The sequence below is a fragment of the Nicotiana sylvestris genome, chromosome 11 (genome assembly GCF_000393655.2).
Source record: "Nicotiana sylvestris chromosome 11, ASM39365v2, whole genome shotgun sequence".
NCBI lineage: Eukaryota > Viridiplantae > Streptophyta > Magnoliopsida > Solanales > Solanaceae > Nicotiana > Nicotiana sylvestris.
The window spans coordinates 158,004,310-158,019,640 of record NC_091067.1 but is presented as its reverse complement, the minus strand read 5'-3'; the positions used below and the strand labels follow the sequence as shown (position 1 = coordinate 158,019,640).

Here is a 15,331-nt window from a genome sequence, read left to right as displayed (position 1 = left end):
GAAAAATGGTGAAAGGGAGAAAAAGATACAAATATATATGCACAGTCCAAGACCAATAATTATAATCATGAATAACAAATATATAGACAAAGAAATTGAAAACAATTATCAATTATTTCGTGTCGCTTCTTCAGGATTACGCACATTGGTAAGGAAAAGTATGTCTTGGAGCGTTGATGACGACACTAAAGCACCCACTAAGCGAGGCGAAGCGCTCAACATGTTTTGAGCCCTACTACAGGGTTTAAGCGCGCCTTTGACAACACATATATAAATCATATCATAAGAATGAAAACATGAAAAGAAAAATAGTTTTTTTGATGAATTGCATTAACAATAAACAAAAAATAGAACAAATATTTGTTTTTTTTAAAAAACTTTATACTATTAATGCATGTAACGGTTTTTCTGGTGATCCAAAAATGTTCTTCCTCATACAAAATGCAGCATTAAGAAACTCATCCATGGCTATAACTGAAGAACCCTTTAAACCTTCTTTAGTAGTAATAGAAGCACTATGAATCATCTCTTTCACCATTAATGCTCTCTTTCTCATCTCCTTTCCTTGTGTTTCCTTCATAAGAATCTCAATTTTCTTCACTATCTCCTCATGCTTTATATCAGAGCTAATTACTACTCCACTAGCCATTATTCTAACACAAACTTTAAGCTCTTCCTCTAACATCTTTGCATTAAAAGACTGCTCTGCTCCCATTGGCCATCCAAGAATTGGAACTCCATTCGTAAGAGCTTCCATTACTGAATTCCATCGACAATGACTCAAAAAGCCGCCAATTGATTTATGTGACAAAATCTCCATTTGTGGTGCCCATTGTTGGACTACAAGTCCTTTTTTACTATATTGAATTCTTGGTAACCACTCATTTTCTTGATTAATTTTTGATGAGTTCCTTTTTATCCATATGAAATTTATCCCACTAGATTCAAGTGCTCTGACTAAGTTCTCTGTTTGTGACTCTGTTATTGTACATTGAGAACCAAATGCTACATAAAGAACTGAATTTGGAGACTTGGAGTCAAGATAATTTATGCAAATCTTTGAAATATCTTCTGATGATTTTCCAGCTCTTGCTTTGCTACCAAATGATGAAACAATTGGTCCTATTGTCCATATTGGACAAGGGAATTGCTTTTTATAATAATCCAACCCCATCAAATCCATCTCCTCCACTGTGTTAAAAAACATTCCATCAGTCTCTAGCCATTCTTGAAACATGGTCTGAGGAAATGGCACAGGTCCTGTAAAAACCGTAAATAGTATATGTAAAAAACACTAATATTTCGCAATTTCTATAGTACAATGTATTCTGTTGCTAAGAATATTAAAAGTTGAACGGTTAAGTTTAAATCCTGAATCGGCAGTTACCTGTAATGACTCTGATATCTTCAGTCAGTTCTTTAACAAGAAGCTTACAGTTTTTGAAACCAGGAAGAAAATATTCATCATCTGATTTTTTTCCTACATGAGGAAGATTTATCCAAGTTGAGTGATAAGCCCCCATACCAAAACATCCACCAGCATTGAATATAACATGAAAAATTCCAAATGTATGAGCAATTTTAGCTGTCCATGAAAAGAACATGTCTGAAATGACACAAAGTGGTGGCCTAGAGCAATTTTCTTCAAGAAAAAGATTGGACATGATTTTAGTGAAGGCTGGTTTGAGAGAGGGAGTGGATTCGAGGAATCGGATGAAGAGCGGAAGTGGCAGATTCTCGGTGGATTAAGTGTCGGGAGGGAGGCCGTGGGATGTGCTATCATAAGGGATTTTGAGGAGACGAATGAAGGAGTGTGGTGGAATAGATGGTCGGAGTTTCTTGATATTGAGAGAGGTGGTGATAAAGGTTATGGAATAACCTTTTTCTTGCTCTAGTTTGAGAGCTAATGCTAAAAATGGGATGAAATGGCCTTGTGCCATTAATGGAAACATTACTATGTTTTCTCTTTTTTGTGTCATTGACAAGAGTGTACAGAAGAACTATAGTGAGTGTGTGTGTGTTTGTGAGAAAATATAGGGAGTTTGGGTATAGTTCTTGGACAAAGATATATAGAGACGATGAAGTAAAATTTTAAATTTTCTCTCTTTTAATTTCTTGAATTATTATCTACTATCATTATCAAGTCTTTTTTTAACCCTCAATAAAAGAGAGATTTTGGAAACCATGTGAATATATTCTTAACAGACTAACAATTCCAAAATGTAAAATATAGTTTAACATTTTGGTCAGGTATTTGTCTTACTTGATTCTTTAAAATAGCGGAGTAACAACTTGATCAAGAAAATGTGTTAGATAGTGACATAGTAGTTGAAATATCTATACGTGTATTGTTTGAATATTTGTGCAGCTAATTTTTCGAAGCAGCCGTAGGACAAATTTAAAACAAAAACCTATACAAGTTGCAGAAGCATATTCGTTTTTTTTAAGTCAAAATAGCACGGGCTAGCCATTTTTTGGACAGATAATCAAAAAATAGCCGGTATTTAAGAAGTCATTAAAAACTAGCTTTTATTTTGCTGAAACACGGAAAGTTCCAGCATAGCAGGATTATGGAGCTTCTGCGTATAAACTTCTAGCATATATGTTGGAATTCCAGGACACGAAATTTTTTAGTATAATATGCGGGATTATGGAGCACTTACATATAAAATTCCTGCATATTATGCTGGAAGCTCATATGTAAAAAATTCGAACTCCAGCATATTAGCCGGTATTTAAGAAGTCATTAAAAACTAGCTTTTATTTTGCTGAAACACGGAAAGTTCCAGCATAGCAGGATTATGGAGCTTCTGCGTATAAACTTCTAGCATATATGTTGGAATTCCAGGACACGAAATTTTTTAGTATAATATGCGGGATTATGGAGCACTTACATATAAAATTCCTGCATATTATGCTGGAAGCTCATATGTAAAAAATTCGAACTCCAGCATATTATGCTGGAATATTTTCGGATTTTTAATAATGTTTTTGTTCAGCTTTTATCTTACATGAAAAACGACTAAATTTCGATTACTTTTGAAAATGTGGCTATTTTTTAATTACCAGTTGTAAATCTAGTTATTTTTTAAGGTCACCCTTTTTTTAAGTGTATAATTATTTTGCACCATCATGTTAAATTATCTACACTATTAGATTACTCTAGGTAACAATCATGATCTGGAAATCTGAAAAAATATTGTATAGTGAATAACCTACTATGATATGGTTAATACATGTAAAAATAAGTATACAATTTAAATTATATACCCTTTTTATAATTTCCTTTAATCTTTGTTGTTTCAGTTTTTCTTTTTCTCCATTCCCTCTTCTTCTTCCTTTTTTTTGGTTTCCTTTTTTACTTTGGAATACTAACATACAGCTAGCTCGCAAGATACTTCTACTTTGTGCATGTACAGTGTCCTTAATAACACGCATTGAAATTGAGTTGCTCATAGCCTTCGTGGTGGAGCCACTGAATTTCTTTCCGGAGTTGTATTGTGTATATAGGTAAAATATTTTTTTATGTGTTTATATATAACTAGTTTCAAGGTATGCGCTTTGCGCGTGTAACCTATATTTAAAATAAATAAATATTATATTAAAAACTATTTAAGAGTAAACAATACAAATATAAACTTCAAAATTAATGAGTATATAACTAACTTAACAAAGGAAGAGATTCTTGTAACAACCCGGCCATTCATTTTAAGAATTAACACCCCGATCCCCTATTAACTGCTTTTTCCGTATTTGTTTTTGCTATTTTGATTCGCCAGGATAATTGGTTTTGAGTTTCGGAGTGTTTTGGGACACTTAGTCTCTAAGCGAGAGCTTAAGCTTTAGAATTTGGACCGTAGTCGGAGCAGTGTAAAGACGGCCTAAGAATAGAACCCGTCGATTCCGTTAGCTCCGTTGGGTGATTTCGGGCTTAGGGGCGTGTTCGGATTGTGTTTTGGAGGTCCATAGCTTATTTAGGCCTGAAATGCCGAAAGTTGAACTTTTGAAGTTTCCGGTTCGATAGTGAGATTTTGATATCAGGGTCAGGATGGAATTCTGAAAGTTGGAGTAGCTCCGTAGTGTTGAATGTGATGTGCTTGCAAAATTTCAGGTCATTCGGACGTGGTTTGATAGACTTTTTGATCGAAAGCATAATGTGAGAGTTTTTGGAGTTCTTAGGCTTGAATTCGATGTTAAATTGGTGTTTTGATGTTGTTTTGAGCATTCCGAAGATTGGAACAAGTTTGAATGATGTTTTAGGTTGGTTGGCATATTTGGTTGAGATCCCGGGGGCCTCGGGTGTGTTTCAGATGCTCAACAGTTCATTTTTGGAACTTAGAAAATTGCAGAAAAAGTTGCAGTAGTCAGTTCTCGTTTCCTTCTTCGCGTTTGCGAGTGGGGTCTCGAGTTCGCGAAGAGGAGCTAGGCCTGGTGAAGGGTCAACGCTTCGCGTTCGCGAAGGTATTCCCGCGTTCGCGAGGCTGTGGGATCTTATACCTACGCGTTCGCGAAGGTAGTCCCGCGTTCGCATAGGAGGAGGAAGGTTGATCATCGCGTTCGCGACTTGGGCATCGCGTTCGCAAACGAGGAAAAATGGACCAAGCGGAGTTGTGCTTCGTGAACGTGAGGATCATTCCGCGTTCACGAAGAAGGAAATAGCTGGGCAGATTTTAAAAATCCAAAATCGAGAGTTTAAGCCTTAATTCATATTTTGGACTTGGGAGCTCGAGAAATTGCGATTTTTTAAGAGAGTTTCACCTGGGCGATTTAGGTAAGTAATTCCTACTCGGTTTAGACTAATTTCTATGAATTTACACTTAAATCCATCCTTTAATTTCGAATTTATGGTGGAAAATTGGGGGAAAGTTCTTAGACCTAAATTTTGAGTTTTGATTGGGGATTTGACATTGGATTTGGATAATTTTGGTATGGTTAGACTCGTGAAAGTATGAGGATTCTGAAAATATAAATTTTACCCGATTTCGAGACGTGGTCCTGGAGCGCATTTCGCGTATTAGCTTAGAATTTATTAGTGGAATTAGTTACTTGAAGTGTTATTTATATTATGAAGTTGATTTGAATAGATTTGGGCCATTTGGAGTCGAGTACTCGAGGCAAGAACGTGGTTTTGGGTTGATTTTGAGCCGGTTCGAGGTAAGTGGCTTGTCTAACCTTGTGTGGGGGAACTCCCCTTAGGATTTGGTATTATTAATATTTGAAATGCCTTGTACGTGAGGTGACGAGTGCATACTTGTACTAATTGTTGAAAAATCCGGTTTTCATTAAGTAATTATAATTGTGTTTTCTTTCCTGTTTATACTACTTGAAATTTAAACCTGTTGCTAGCTTAGAGAAGCATATCTATTCGACTTATTTTCTTTACTTGCTCAAACTGCCTTATTTGGATTATGTGCAGCATGCTAGGATAGAAATAACTGCTTTACCTTGGTATGAAATTTGAATTGAATTGTCTATCTTTCATGTTGTTGCTGTGTGTTTACTTTGGGACTACGGGCACGGTATCTCGGGAGATCCCCCCTGCCTGTTTACATTTGGGACTACGGATCGGTATTCCGGGAGATCCCCCTGCACTTTTATATTGGAACTATGCGACTGCACCAGGTAGATTTCCCCTGTACTAGATATTTATATTTGGGGACTACAGATCAGATTTTTGAGTGACTGAGAGGCTTGCCCGAGGGGCTATAGACATACATGTGCATGAATGATGCTTTACCTGAGGGGCCTGTTTATGAACTTACTATTTTTCACTCCTCCTTAAAGTGAGTTTTCATCGAATATGTTGATTTAATTACTGCTTCCACTCATCTTTAGATCGAGCCTCTATTGAAAATGTTGAACAAATGCTTTAAACAATTTTCATTTAAACTGAAGTTTTTAAGTTATGAAATGGGTATAAATTTCTGTTTTTGCCCGAAGGCTGTGTACGAACTATGTTTTGCCCGAGGGGCCTATTATGGTTTTCATCTCTTTTATTATAAATGGTATTGAACCCCTACTGAAACTGTTGGAAAGCATTTTCCAATGATTTTTACTAAAAGCTGGATTTTAAATGAAACGATTGACTCGTATTCTGATTTGAAAGCATGTTCTGCTTATTGAGTTTATCATAAATGTGGATTCATTGTTTCCTACTGCTCAATCTTTATTTACTCTTATTACTTACTGAGTTGGAGTACTCACATTACTCCCTGCACTTCGTGTGCAGATTTAGGTATTTTGGAACCCGGTAGCGGGCGTTAATTGCTCAGATGCGGAGTCATCATAGTTAGCAAGGTGGCTGCACGACGTTCGCAGCACCGCTTCCTTCCTTTCATTTTCATTATTGTACTTAGTACATTTTTTGACTTTTTTTGTTGTATTCAGACCTTGGTAGATGCTCATGACTAGTAACACCCCAATATCGGGCTTGTGTAATTATTCCGCGTTTTTCTTTTAAATGTTTATTATGAGATTATTGGTTTATAAATGGTATAAAAACAACTTTTATTGTAAAATAGTTTATTTGGGAATTGTGTCGGCTGACCTTGTCTTCATGAGAGGCGACATCACGACCGGGTCCGGTTTGGGGTCGTGACACCCACTTTTCTATATAAACTTCTCTATTTACTTGTATTTCTTATTTTTCTCCTTTTTTTTATTAAGTTTGTCCTTTTGTGTTTGATGAGTGCGAACGTAGTATGGAACTTATATCCTTAAATTTATTTTTGTTCTTTTATGCTAAGAAAGTTATACAAATTATAATTATTGTTTATTACCTAAACCATATTCAAAGTGAGTATTGTTAAATATTGTTTATAGTACCTTCTGGAAGTTCATACTGAAATTTGATAGCATTTGGAGCTTATTTGAGGTGATTGGAATCGAAAGTTTTAGTTGAAACTCAAAGATGAACACAGCGCCAGTATACCGCTACGGTATACAATATGCTGTAGGAGTATATAGCCATACTGCAACAATATACTATTATAGTTTATAATATACTACAACGGTATATTGTAATAATCGAAGAAGAACACAATTACCTAACAATATACCGCTACAGTATACAATATACTATAGGAGTATATAGTTATACTGCAACAGTATACTATTATAGTATACAATATATTATTATAGTATATTGTAATAATATGCAATATACTGTAACATTATGCTGTAATAGTATACAATATACTATAAAAGTATACTTATTACACGTAAATTCACTTGTCTTTTCCCTTTTAATTTGCTTTAAGCTTTTACCCAGCGTGAAGGGCAAATTGAAAATGCAAAATAAAATAAAATATTATAGTGATATATAATGTAACGGTATACTCTTACAATTAGATCTTTTTAGAATTTTTTGAAATTTTTATTAACAATTGATATTATTTCAGTTTATTAATTAAATTAATTTTTTTAACTCTTTTCGTATAATTGTATACCCTGTTAGTATAGCTATATACTATACTAGTATTATATGTTAGTTAATATTTTTTTAGTTGTATTAGCTACATTTAATTGGTACCCAATTTGATTTTTCTTTAGTAATAATATAAAAAAAAGAATAATAAAAAATAGTGAAAATAGTAAATGAAATTAGATTATGAAGAGAAAAAGAATATAAAAAAAAGAAGTTAAATGGAATTAGAAAAGGAAAAAAGAAAAAAATAAGAAGAAAACGAGAAAAAAGAAAAGGAGAAAAGAAAAAAAGAAAAAAGAAAAGAAAAGAAGTATAGAAATAAAAAAGAATTGGAGAATAAAGAAAAAATTCCCCACAAAACCTACTATGGGTAGGAAATGTAATTAGTTTATGGGTAGAAAAATATATGGGTCGACAAGGGTAAATAGCTTTATTTTTGTGGGTAACTGTGTCAAAACTCCTTTATATAGTATAGATTAAGAAGATATTATAATAGTATTTTGCATAAAATGAATGTAGCTGGAAACTTTCAATAATCTTCACACGAATTCTCTCTAATATCTCCTTGTCTTTCTCCACATCATGTAACCCCCACCGATCAAGCCACCACTCCCACCGAAACTACCGGATAAATACATCCAAATGGAGGTAGAGCTACCTCAACACTCTTATAAGGAAATGCTCCTGGATAAACAAGTGAGTAACCAAACCAACTACTACGACATGGAAAACCAATCAGTTCCAGAACTGGATAAAGGAAAGCACATTGAAGGCTCAAATTCCACTCTCACAAGAAGATAAAGAAAGCCTTTATCTACCATGGAGATACTCGGTAATCATCAAAATATTCAAAAGGAAAATGCCTCACCACATGCTTCGATCTAAGCCCTATGGAAGCCATCCGAACAGTTAATCTTGATTGACTTAGGGTGGGACTTCTACATAGTAAAATTTAGCTTAGAGGAAAGCATGGTGAAGGCACTACACCTAGGGCCTTGGTTTATCTCTGGAAAGTTTCTATCCGTACGGAAATGGGAACCAAAATTTGTCCCTCAAGAAGCCACACTCACCTCTATTGCCATTTGGATACGGCTACCCCAACTGCCAACAGAATTCTACGACAAGGATATATTAGTAAAATTTGGGAGGAACCTAGGCAATCTCCTCAAGATAGACCAATGTACATCCTCTACCCTAAAGGGGAGATATGCACGCATCTGTATCCAAGTGCCATTAGAAACCCCAGTGGAAACAATAGTAATCATAGGAGATCATAAACATGCAGTGATTTATGAAGGCGAAGGAACTCTTTGCACCATTTGTGGCAGGATAGGGCACACTGCTCCTAAATGCATCCATAAGACACACACATCCACAACATCCAATGGAGCACATGAAGTTCATCAAAAGGAACCATCCCCAAAGGAAAGTGAATGGAAGACTGTCACCTTCCCACGAAGACGCAAGCATGGTCAACCAAAAACAATTATCAGCAATGAAGGTAAAATCCATAAACCATAGCATATTCCACAGGCAGAAGAGATACAGGTAAACGTGTTTGACGCCATTTCAGGTAAATTCTTACAAACCCAAACGTTTCATTATAATTCCAAAAACTCATTAAACAGTACACAAAAAACAAAAGGAGGCCATTGGCCCAATAAAACTCCCCACCAGTACTTAAGAGACGCCCAAACACGGGCAGAATACAAGCCCAAGAGACCAGCCCATCACGAGAGCCAAACGAAAAGCGGGGCCAACAACTGATGACCCCACTAGTTCAAATCACGAGCCCAATTCTCAAAAGGACGCCAGCCCAAACCCCAATGACTCAATCATCACGCTTGGCAGAACGCCCAATGGGGCCGGTCCCTTATCCCTGAATAGGGTACTCCACCATGGGCACCACTGACAACCCAACTCCCTACCCAAACACCAAAACCTATACTTTCCCTATCAAAGCTACTGCAACTTCTTCTAATGGAGAAATCCTAATATACACAAATGATAATCGAGTGCCCTATCTGCAACCCCTTCCATCTCCAGTCGAAAAGACCACAACCGTCACCTCTATTACATCCCCAATTAATGAACACTCAACCCCAGTAAAGCAAAAAAGCACAAAAATGGCAAAAGACCTACTACCGACCACCATCTCCACCCATCCACTACCACAGGACCACCAACTGGCCTCTTGGTTAGAGGTTTCCTTGTAGGGGAAAGGCCTTTCCTACGATTTCACCCTGGACAATCGGAGGGTGACACTGATAGTGCAAAATCCAGCACACCTAGCCAGGGTGACGGTGGAAGCTTTGAACAAGGCCGATGGCGTTTGGACCTCTCCTATGGCAGTCGATGGCCAACACCGATAGCCCACTACCAATAACAGACCCCCAAACACTCAACATTCACATCCTACAGAGCTTTCAATCCCTCCCCTTCTTCCCAGATCTGATAAAGGAGGACCCAGCGGGGGAGCCAGTCTTCGTTCCGATCGACCTACCAACAAACCCCTCATATTCTCCTCCGAAAAGAAGAATAACTCACCATCCTTCCAGAAGATCCAAAAAGGAATCTGCAAAGTACCGGAGATACTCAAGAAGAATAATGCCCCAGAAGAGCCGGAATAGACTTACCCAGCATCAAGGACGGACTCGATACTACTTGACTCGGTAAGATCGATAGAATTCAGCACGGAAGAGAGAGATATAGTTGTGGTCCTATGACCCAAATGCTAGGTTTGCCAGGACCAACGAGCCCTCGAGAGGGATCTCACCAATCACCCACAACTCCAATGATGAACTACATCATATGGAATGTTCAGGGTGAAAACAATGCCGAGTTCAAACGGTACTGTTTAGAGATGGTGAGAATGCACAATCCTGCAATGCTAGTACTACTCGAAACAAAGATAGCAGACCGCAAATCCTTGGCCTAGCAGCTTGAATTTGACATGATCATCCAGTCTCCAGCAGTAGGCCCATTTGGGGGAATTGTGTTTATGTGGAAAGAGGAACTCGTAGCTGTGGAAGAAGTGGCTACTACCTCCCAAGGTATCCACGCAATGATGAAGGTAAGCCTAGATCATCCTTAATGGCTATTTTCAGCTATTTATGCTAGTAACCTCTTAACGGAAAGAAAACTCCTATGGGAGCAGTTAATCACTATCTCTAATAACACAAGAACAAACTGGGTCATAGGAGGAAACTTCAATGAAGTCTTAAAGGCCAGGGACATGTTTGGAGGCAATCCTATAAACCTGAGCCGCAACAACCTATTTTAGAATTGCATAAACAAGTGTCACATAATAGACCTAGGGTATAAATTAAGCAAGTACACTTGGACTAATGAAAGGTATTCTAACAGAACTTCCCTAATCCTAGAAAGAATAGATAGGTGCTTTGCCATGAAGGTTGGATAGAATATTACCCTGAGGCTATTGTAACGCACCTCACAAGGACCCATTCAGACCACTACCCTCTGAAAATTCAACTGGTAGGGCCTCCAAACAACAAACCCTCTAGGCCCTTTAGATTTGAAACAATGTGGACAAGCCACCCCTCTTTCCCTAGCATCATCAATAGAGCCTTCTCTGACTAATCCACCCTTCTCAATCCACTAAAAGTTTCAAGACTCTGGTAACCAAATGGAACCAGGAAGTCTTTGGAAATATTTTCCATCAAAAAAAGAGACTCATGGCTAGAATCTATGGTATTCAAAACTTTCCTAGCTACCAATTCAGTAGCTTCCTCCTAATGCTTGGAACTGACCTCAATGCTGAGCTGAACCTCATCCTCAAGAATGAGGAAGACTTTTAGAAACAAAAGTCTAGGATCAACTGGCTAAATGAGGGTGATGCTAGCACCAGATTTTTCCACACTTCAACCCTTAATAGAAGAAGGAGAAACAAAATCCTATCCCTCAAAGAAGAAAATGGTAACTGGCTCCATGACCAAAAAGACATCCAGTCAGCCATTGCAGGCTTCTTTCTTACACTGCAGACCTTTGGGCAACCACTCACCACTCCACCATAGAACCCATTCAGTCTCAAAGCCACATGCTTTCATGGACAGACCCCTTCAAGTGAGTGAGATAAAATAGGTTGTCTTCTCTAACAAACCCTTCAAATCACCAGGCCCTGATGGCCTCCACCCTTTCTTCTATAAAAAAATACTAGGATATTGTGGGAGACTCTGTCACAGAATTTTGCCAAAAGTGCTTCTCCACAAACTCAATGGATAACACCATGGACCAAACCCTTTTGTGCCTAATTCCTAAATGCCCTCAAGCTTCAATGTTGAAAAACTTCAGACCCATTGGCCTTTGTAACACCATCTACAAAGCAGTCACAAAAATCATTGTAAACATGATAAAACCAATCCTACCTCACATCATAGGACCAAGCCAAGAAAGCTTTCTAACTAACAGAAGGGCCTGTGACAATGCCATTATTGTCCAAGAATATATCAACCATTTCAGGAAAATGAAGGGCAAGAGTGGCAATATGATTATGAAAATAGACCTAGAGAAGGCCTTTGACAGGGTGGAATAATCTTTTATTAGAGACACTCTAGATGCCTTCAATTTCCCCAAGGGCCTATCCAGGCTCATCATAACCTGCATAAGTACTTCTTCCATCTTCATCCTTGTCAATGGGGGGAAACAGAACCTTTCAACCCCTCAAGAGGCATAAGACAGGGAGACCCTATGTCCCCCTATCTATTCATCTCGTATATGGAAAGACTTTCTAGATCCATTGACAAGGCAGTTCTACAAAATCAATGGTACCCCAAAAGCATAAGTAAGTCTGGACCAAAAATCTCACACCTATTTTTTGCAAATTACCTCACACTCTTTGCCAAAAAAAACATCAGAAACTACAACACCATTCTCTCCATATGACACAACTTCAATAGTCAGGACAAAAAATAAACCTAACCAAATCTAGAGTCCTGTTTTCCTCAAACACCACCCAAGATACCTCCTAACATATCACCAACCTCCTATTCATCAAACACACAACCTCCTTTGGAAAATATCTTCGTTTTCCCATTTTCCACAAAAAACAAACAGCCTCAGACTTCCAATTCATCATTGACAATATGCAAACCAAGATGGCTGGCTGGAAAACAAAATACCTCAAAATGGCTAGGAGAACAGTCATGGCTAAGACCACCCTGAGCAGAATCCCAAGCCATGTAATGCAATACATCACCCTTCCTACCAAAGTAACCAATCAAATTGATAGAATCCAGAGAAACTTCTTTTGGGGCACCACCACTGAAAGGAAAAAGCTCCATCTGATTAAGTGGAATGTAGTTACTAGGACTAAGTCTGAGGGAGGGCTAGGGATTCAAAAAGCCAGCATTAAAAACAAAGCTGCTCTCTCAAACCTGGCATGGAAAGCTTACAAGAACACCAACAACCTTTGTGCCAGAGTCTTGATCTACAAACATTGCAACATGTTTAGACCACCTCAGGCCTTGAGACATCCAAGGAACCCTAAATCCCCAATTTAGAAGGGCTTACTAAAGGGTTGGGAGATCTGTAGCAGAGCCAGCAGATGGGTCGTTAATAGAGGGAATAGGGTCAACTTTATAAATGACACTTAGATTCCTAACCAGCCATCAATCAGGCAAATGATAGAAGGCCCCCTAACCCAAAATGACCTCCAAGTCAGGGTTGAAGAAATTCATAATATGGGTATTTGGGACACCTCAACTTTGTCCATCACCATCCCCCAAATATCCTAAACCTTCTCAATTCTATGTTCATTCCCAGTTCCACCACCAAATAGGGCAACCTAATGTGGGACCTGACTGCCAATGGACAGTTCTCCAATAGCTATGCCTATTCATTCATAAGCAGGAACACAATAGACTACCATCCTGGTGAAGAAACACCCTTCAAATGAAAATGGAAGCTTCAAACCCCCAACAAAATCAAGCATTTTATATGGCTCCTAACCCATAGAAGACTCCCAACCAGGAGCTTTCTACACTCTATAGGAATAAACTATCCCACTCAATGGCACTACTGTGGCAATGATCATGAAGACATTGATCACATCTTCTTTCAATGCCCCAGTGCTGCCCATTACTGGAATGTCATCTTATCAAAATCATCAGGTTCCACCTCCTCCCAACCAGTCCTCAATAGTAACCTTTGGCAATCATCTTGGCCAACTCTTAAAGCTGTGAAGTACAATAGCTGCCTCAACTGGGACAACCTCATCCCCTTCTGCCTATGGCATATTTGGTTGACAAGAAACAACAATGTTTTCAATAACAAAAAGGACCACATTAATGCTAACAACACTATATCAAAGGCAACTGAGTACCATGTGCTTACAAATAATAACCCAAAAGTGGTAACACATCAGATCATGCTAAAATGGATACCCCCACCCAGAGGGTCCTTCAAACTGAACACTGATGGAGCAGCAAAAGGAAACCCAAGAATAGGTGGATCAGGGGGGATTTTCAGAAACCACAATGGGGACTAGATATTGGGCTACATGAATAACATACCTCAAACAACAAACACAAGGGAAGAAATTCAGGCCCTTATTAGAGGCCTACAATTAGCTGAACTAAACAACCTAGTTCTGCTGGAGATAGAAACTGACTCAGCAGAAACAATCAATATGTTGATAAATGGAAACCTGATTTTGACCCTCTAACTTGTGAATGCAGATCAATGATCCAAAGGATGACAGCGTAGTGGTGAGGCACACACACCGGGAGCAAAACAGAGTAGCTGATGCGCTGGCAAAGGAAGCAATAAAAGAAAGTTTTTTGAACAAGTCTTTGTCTTTAACAGTTCCTCCGATGTTTACCAATGATGTATTTTAGGCAGACATCCTAGGAACTGAACTACCTAGATATTTTGTGGGCTGTAATCTAAGTATAATTATGCAAAACATTGCAATAATGGGTGCCATAAGCTATCCCAACAACGTCACAATTGTAACTACCCCGTTTAGCTAATATAACATAATATCCCTTTTGACAAAAAAAAAGTATTTTGCATAAACATGTCATCATATTATCATAGTAAAGCATATTGTGGATCCCCAAAGTATTTGGGCCATAGATAATATTGGGTCGTGTTTCAAAATCGCAAGCCCAAATTCCTCCTGGCTTTTGTTTAGAATGGGTCTTCTCCCTTTAGATTTGGGAAAAATACAAAAGTAACCGGTCACCCGACACTAATTGCATTTGAAATATATATATATAATTCTTACATTCCTATACACTATATGAAACTATATTACCCTCCCTACTCAAGTTTTACTATAATTATATTTTATATACCCAATTACCATTTATGTACATTTTAAGGGAATTATTGATAATAATTAGTGTCTAAAAATTACTCTAACATATCTTCCACTCCCCCACATTTCTCTATCCACATCCCACCACCTCTCCCCACGTATCTTGCACAAGAGAGCAACAATTCCACCATTGACAACCATTAAAAAACTTTGAAGCTTTGAATTCGAATTTGGGTTTTCAAAAAATATTGTTTGTTTGGATTGGATGTTGTTGCAAAGAATTGAGAATTCTCTCTCTATCTCTCAATCCTAAATTTTAGTAATGTAAAGCAAAGGAAAAGAGAGCAGCAATTCCACCATTGACAGCCATTAAAAAACTTTGAAGCTTTGAATTCGAATTTGGGTTTTCAAAAATCATTATTTGATTGGATTGGGTGTTGTTGCAAATAATTGGGAATATGGTTTGGAATTTATATCTCAATTTTGAGGAGTTTTGGTGAATATTAGACTTGATTTTGGCTGAATTTCAGATTGAAACTCGAAGAAGAAGAAGAAGAAGACATGACATACATTATACTGCAGAAATTGTAGTAAAATTGTAGAAAAATTGTATTCTGTTGATTATA

At 37.7% G+C, this 15,331-nt stretch overlaps 1 protein-coding gene across 1 annotated transcript; it reads right to left on the bottom strand.

Moving 5' to 3' along the window:
- Positions 1–300: 300 nt before the first annotated feature.
- LOC104244064 (UDP-glycosyltransferase 92A1-like) lies at positions 301–2,020 on the bottom strand. Its single transcript, XM_009799367.2, has 2 exons — positions 1,388–2,020; positions 301–1,260 (listed from the first exon to the last, which is right to left on the bottom strand). Exons 1-2 carry the CDS (start codon positions 1,662–1,664, stop codon positions 380–382), a joined length of 1,158 nt encoding a protein of 385 aa, XP_009797669.1. The 5' UTR covers positions 1,665–2,020; the 3' UTR covers positions 301–379.
- Between the last annotated feature and the right edge of the window lie 13,311 nt (positions 2,021–15,331).